Source organism: Octopus bimaculoides, chromosome 5 (assembly GCF_001194135.2).
Source record: "Octopus bimaculoides isolate UCB-OBI-ISO-001 chromosome 5, ASM119413v2, whole genome shotgun sequence".
Classification (NCBI taxonomy): Eukaryota; Metazoa; Mollusca; class Cephalopoda; order Octopoda; family Octopodidae; genus Octopus; species Octopus bimaculoides.
This window is the reverse complement of record NC_068985.1, coordinates 38,143,218-38,150,514: the sequence shown is the minus strand read 5'-3', so window position 1 is coordinate 38,150,514 and position 7,297 is coordinate 38,143,218. Positions and strand designations below refer to the sequence as shown.

General features: G+C 38.7%; 1 protein-coding gene across 1 annotated transcript in view; it reads right to left on the bottom strand.

Annotated features, from left to right (window-relative positions):
- LOC106880012 (inactive tyrosine-protein kinase 7) overlaps positions 1 to 7,297 on the bottom strand; it is a 418,974-nt gene that overhangs the window by 83,521 nt on the left and 328,156 nt on the right. The window contains exons 7-8 of the mRNA XM_014929805.2: positions 6,619 to 6,749; positions 2,049 to 2,178 (exon numbers count right to left, since the gene is read on the bottom strand). Of these exons, the coding sequence (XP_014785291.1) occupies positions 2,049 to 2,178; positions 6,619 to 6,749 (261 nt within the window). The remainder of the gene's footprint in view (positions 1 to 2,048; positions 2,179 to 6,618; positions 6,750 to 7,297) is intronic.

Here is a 7,297-nt window from a genome sequence, read left to right as displayed (position 1 = left end):
GGGGGGGGGATACAAACAGACACAAAGTCACCCACATAAATCTATCTATCTATCTATCTATAGAGTTTCATTTAGTTTCCGTCTACCAAATCCATTCATAAGGCTTTGGTCAGCCCACATGTTCGTTATTATATCCAGTAATGTATCGAAACAATTTATCATTCAATTGAAGGATTACTCAATACATCATAAAATCTCTACAAAGAAAAAACTTAAGCTTGATCACCTTTCACGCACGCACACACACACACATGAATATGTATGTATGTATGTATGTATGTATGTATGTATGTATATACACACAATGATGAAATCAACAAACACAAAAAAGAAGGCAAAAGAATTTTGGGTTCCAAATATAAACTGTCATGAACCAAAGATTTTGTTTCGTTAAATTTATTCAAGTAATACATGACGTACTATATCTTGGTAAATTACGTCAGTGGCTAAGCTTTATATAGAGATAGAGTAAAATTCAAATGAACTAAATCCGGTATCACTTATATGCTAATATCACGTGTATTAATTCAATGAATCGTAGCTTTATCTTCGATAAAAAGTGCTGTGCCAATGAAAATGAATTTTTACTTTATTTTTATTATTGTAACGTGGCCACATCCCCGAAAATCGTTTATGCTACATTGCTGGCAACAACATCCGTTATTTCTACCAGGCCCATTTAAATGTAATTAAGCCTTGTGGCGGTAAAACAGAGACTGCTTTTGCCAGCTATATGATGAAAACCTTACAGATGAGAAGTATAAACCACATCGAGTAATCAGCTAAAGTAAAAGAAATCAGTTTTAAATTAAGACGTAATGTAATTATGTATAATTGGTTTCGTTCACTGGACTGCTGCCATGCTGAGGCACAAACCTTCAAGGGTTTTCTGAAGATTACATCCACCCCAGCACTTAGTCTGATATCTAATTGCAAAAGGATGAAAGCTAGAATCACATAGGCTCCTTATTAAACTGGGGAAACTGAGACGGCACTTAATACGGTGCGGTATTTTCTTTCGGCATAACGATTCATTAATGACCTCGAAAATCAACACACACACTCTTACACATATACACATCATATTTTTTATCTTCTGTTTGTTTCAGTCATTAGACTGCGGCCATGGTGGGGCAACGTCTTCAATTTTATAGTCGTATTAACCGACTCCTGTACATTTTTTTTAAGCCTGGTAATTATTCTATAAGCTCTTTTACCGAACCGCGAGGATATGGGGGCGTAAACGCACCGAAACCGGTCAAGCGGTGGTAGAGAACGACCACCGGGACAAAGACACACACGCAAACATACACGCATGCACACACACACGCGCGCGCGCGCACACATATATACGACGGGTTTCTTTCAGATTCCGTCGACCAAATCCACTCACAAGGCTTTATTCGGCCCGAGGTTATAGTAGAAAACACCTGCCTAAGAAGACACTTTCCCAGTGTGTCACGCTGTGAGACTGAACCCTGAACAATATGGTTGGGAAGCAAACATCTTACCTCACAGCCTTGCTTACGCCTATGCGCAGATCTCTAGGTCTCTCTCTCTTTTCTGTACACGTATATATATATGTAAACACACACACACACACACACACACACACACACACACACACACACACGAGGCGGCGAGCTGGCAGAAACGTTAGCACACCGGGCGAAATGCTTAGCGGTATTTCGTCTGCGGCTACGTTCTGAGTTCAAATTCCGCCGAGGTCGATTTTGCCTTTCATCCTTTCGGGGTCGATTAAATAAGTACCAGTTACGCACTGGGGTCGATATAATCGACTTAATCCGTTTGTCTGTCCTTGTTTGTCCTCTCTGTGTGTAGCCCCTTGTGGGTAGTAAAAAATAACACACACACATATCTATATCCATCTCGCTTCCGCACAGTGTCTGTTTACTAAGTTCCAAATAGCACTAACCAACTCGAGACTATATGATTAAGTCTGAGCACGAATAATCGTAATATTATTATTCTAAATAAATAAACATAGTAAGCGTAAAAGAAACGATCATTTAGGAAAATGTATTTACCTGTAAGTTGGTTTCGGTTTTCCAGTCGCAGGATAAACTTTCACCTCGAATTTAGAATGAACTGGGATAACCATTGGAAAATCTGTTATGAGGCGTGGCTCAAAAAGGTCTGGTGTAAAATCTCCAAGATCTTTAAATAAAGAATTTTAATTGATTATTCTATTCGTTTTACGTTGGAATGAAAATTTAAAAAACAGCGAGCATTGTTTTTTTGTTTGTTTGTTTTTTTTTCCCCCAATATCTTACTCGGAGACGATGTGAATCCCTCCTAATCTTTTATTTCAGAGTCGATAGGATTTATGAATTGATGAGAGAAAATTATATTCCGAATAGTAACCTGGCCGAACGCATTCAAAAGAAGCGAGCTTGCTGCTGATACTCTGCGAGGGTCTTTCGATTCTGTCGCCCTAACGAAATTTCTTACACCTATGCATACAAACACACTGACACGCACGCACACACATATTTACACGCGCGCGCTATACTCACACACACATTAAGGCGCACGCACACACACAGGTACAAACAAATACAGTGTGATAGATATACATACAGAGCAATCGTGAGAGGGAGAGTGTGGTAAGCATATATAGAGAGGCAGAAAGTTTATAATCCAGTAAAGCGTGTGAGACAGAGACACAGATAAACAGAGAGAGAGGCACATAGACAGAGGCGCTCGATTCCTGTGACTAAGTTGTATTACATGTCATATCAAGAGAGAGAGAGAGAGGGGGAGCAGCATGCGTGAGAGATATACATATACAGAGAGTGTGTCTGTAAGGTAAATACAGAGTGAGAGACAGATAGACAGGTAGAGAGAGAGGTAGATAGAGAGAAAGATATAAGAGATGGATAACACACACAAACGTACAAACACTCAGGTAATCCCGAGTTTAAGATGGCGGCTTCTAAAGGCATAAAATCTTAGCGATCTGGAAGTTGAGTTTATTTCCCATTGTAAAATATATATTTTGATAACAAACCTTTCCTTTGGTGTATAGCTTTCGAAAATAAAATAAATCCGTTTTCCTGCTGGACACACCGTTTAAGAGCCTTTGGGTGACGCACACACACACACACACACACACACACGCATATGTGTGTGTGTGTGTGTATGTGTATATATATATATATATATATATATATATATGTGTGTGTGTGTGTGTGTGTGTGTGTGTGTGTGTGTGTGTGTGTGTGTGTGTGTGTGTGTGTGTGTGTATTAGTTACATATACTCATGCGCACATATAATACATTTTCCAGTTTAGTTCTTAACTGTAAGTCCTCCTTCTATGTTTCGGATTTAAATGCAAACAAGAAACTGTTCACAATCCATTTATTCTGATACCTACCAACCTACCTACCTACGTACCTACATACATACATACATACGTACGTATGAGCGCACGTACGTAAATACAGACGTTATATACATACACATATCTACATGTATGTAATATATATACACTTTGTAAATTACTCTGTATCTGTATTTGAGTGTATGTGTGTAAGTGTATGAATGTGTATGTGTCTTATAGTGTGTGTGTCTTTCAGCGTTAGGACGTTATTAAACATACACACACACACATCTACACGTGCATATGTAACCATACTTTATTAAACACACACACTCACATCTACACATACATATACAATGACTGACATTCGTGAATGTATGCCCCTGTGTGTCTTACTATATGTATGTGAGGGCTGGCCAGTGTCAATAGGAAATTTTATCTTCATTTCGATTAAAACAAAATAACATTTCATTGAGATAATCATTCTATTGTCAACAGAACATTTTATACCACGACGACAACGACATCACGTTTTGTATATGACTGTATCTGTTTGTGAGTGTATGTGTGTAAGCTTATGAGTGTGCATATGGCTCATAGAATGTATGTATTCCGCGTTAGGTACGTTATTAAACATACACACACATCTACACACACACACAATCTACACACACACATATATATATATATATATATATATACCAACAAACCCGAAGACTGCACCAACAGAGCAGTTTCCTGCACGGACTTTAATATCAAATCATATTTTCCAATTACTCCTACCAACCATGCAGTAAGCCATTATACCTTAGTTTTCAAGTAATTCATTACTACATATTCTCATGTGACTGCATAGCCTTTGTGTTTCTTATTCTACAGCGTCACCAGCAATCTAATGTCAATCCTTCGCATTCTGCAACATTTCCACCGTTCACTACCCCGTTGCTGTTTCCCATTGCAGCCCGTTTCCGGAATGTACCCATTACACGTACAATATCACCATCACACCTCCATTCATTTGATTGTCAACCACACGATGGGTCGCCTCAAAGGCGAGTATATCCACTGACAGCTTTTCGGCGGGTTCAAAAATTATATACCACCCCACTCCCAATTTTCCATGACAGGTTAGGGCTTGGAATCCTCCAAACGGACGTATTACATGTTGCTTAGTCGAATCAGACAATCATTTACTCCACAAATGTTGGGTCGTCAATGCTTCACTTTCCCGTATCACCTGTTCCAACATAACTGTATTATATATATGTATACAAACTATACCATTTTAATCCCGAGCAACGCCGGGTATCTCTGCTAGTATATATATGTGTGTGTGTGTATGTGTGTGTAATTATACACACACATGCACACACACACACACACACACATGTATATACGCTCACAGACGCTTGCAAAGGGTAGGTTTTGCTATTTTTGATTAGTGGCCTACTGCCAAAATTATGAGTTAATATTTGTGAATAATGAACGACAGACTGTATAAGAGTATTCCCCCACCTCCTTTTCTATCTTTCTCCGTCTCTCTCTCTCATTCACTCACTCTCTCTCTCTCTCTCTCTCTCTCTCACTCTCTCTCTCTCTCTCTCTCTCTCTCTTTCTTTCTCTCTTTCTTTCTTTCTTTCTCACTCTACACACACACTAGCATATACCTGCTTGCAGACAAACATATCGATAGATTAGTGATAACTTACTGCACTCTAATCAATAAGTTCCGTTTCGTCTAAGCAAGGAATCTAGGGAATATTGTAAATGTTCAAATTTAGTAAACAGAATTATCTACCAGCTGAAACACTGCAGCTTCAAAATTTTTTCACTCACCTCTTTTATAAAGCATAATAAATATATATTGCTCCATCACTTTTTACTCAATTAAAATCGATCCCTTACCTACACATAGACGTGTGCGTGTGCATGCGGGTTAATGCTTGGATTAAAATAGAGTGTTGCAACATAAAACCACCACAGCTAACATTATTTATTGAATTTTCTTCGAGCCTGTGAGGCGATTTCATTAACCATACATGATATTATTTTCTTTTTTCTACATATTGAGTAAAATAGTATCATGGGTCACAGATTAGCTCGAAACCTATAACTGTTTCGTTTCATTTATGAGGGCGAGACTAACCAGTCTGCATGAGCAAATTCCAACAAAATAAATACTATAAGGTATTTTTCGGCATTTTCTACTGCTTGTTTCAGTCATTTCCCTACGACCATGCCGGAGCACCGCCTTTAGGCATTTTAATCGAACGAGGACGTATTTTATTTTAAACTTAGTACTTAATCTATGGGTGACTTTTTCCAAATTGCTAAGTAACAGGGAGGTACACACATCAACACTGGTTGTCAAGTGGTGGTGGGGGACAAACGCAAACATCAACACACACACATATGTGTGTGTATATATATATACGACGGGCTTCTTTTAGTTTCCGTCTAGTAAATCCTCTCACAACGATTTGATCGGCCCGATTCTATAGTAGAAGAAACTTGCCCAAGGTGCCACGCAGTGGAACTGAACCTGGAACCACATTGTTGGGAAGCAAGCTTCTTACCACATAACCACACCGCACCGTTAGTTTATTATTTTCGTCAATGATTACGTATTTCATCATTAAACATCTTCGCAACACGCTTACAGACATGCACACAAATGCGTTGAGCTCAAATGTCAGCTTCAGCACGATTTGTGTTATCTGGATGCCCTTCCTTATGCCAAACACATTACATTGCGTATTGGCTGTGATTTTCAGGATAGTAAGATTTCCAAGTGATTTGCAATACAACTGAATGCCAGTTTATTTGAAAGAGAGGGAAATTGGATTTACTCCAGGTGTTGAGATGGTAATTAATGTATGGCAGAGGAATGAGCTGAATCATCTTGTTATAGGAGACACATGGCACATGAGGTGCTGGAGCGAACTGTCAAGGTACAAAAAGGGTAAGTATAAGAGAGAATATGGAGAGTGGATTGAGGATGGGGAGACGGTGGGATATTTCATAAGAGTAAGAGAGTAGAATAACAGGTAGTAATAAGATAGGCTTCAGCACTGTCTCCGTAAAGTCATTTGATAAAGGTGACTAAGGTAGAAAGATGTGCAAAGCGCTATGCAGTGGGATCAAAATCGAAATACCCAGTCGTTCGTTTGAGGATGAAAGTCCATAACATATCGTTAAGACTAATCTTATAATTACAAAGAAGAGATATGATGATTGGATTATAAATCCACGTCAAAATATAAGATTTACTTACATGCCATCTCTAGTTCTGCTGTAAAGACTTGTTTGGGATGATGAGCGCTGATTCCTTCACAACGGTAAATTCCTTTGTCTTCAGGTTGGACACTCGGGAAAAAGAGAGAACCATTACTGAATACATAGTACCTAAAAAAAAAGAGAGAAATATACGTGTATTAGGATCAATGTTTTCAGTACATACAAATCTGACACAGTGTTAACACAATGCGCGCACACGCGCACACATATATGCATACAGAACGAGAGAGTTCAATCATGTACTTATAAGCATAAAATCTCTAAAACACTGAATTGTCAGGCGGAGTAAACCACCGCTGAAACTTCAAACTAATAGTAACTAAAATCAATACACACACACACACACGCACACGCACACGCACACGCACACGCACACATATGTATACGATTGTGCTTGTGTGTGCGTGTGTGTCTCTGTGTACCTGTGTGTCTGTGCACTCGTCTTGGCATCATATGATGATTGCAAACGAGTATCAAACGCACCGATGATATTGTTCGTTTCAAGTGCTTTTTGATAATAATAATAATAATAATAATAATGATGATGATGATGATAAATTATTGGCCACGAGGAAATGATTCCTTTGATTCGAAAAAGGCGAGGCTTGACAAGAGGAAGCAGAAACAAATTTGTCTAAAAAAATACTCTCTGCACC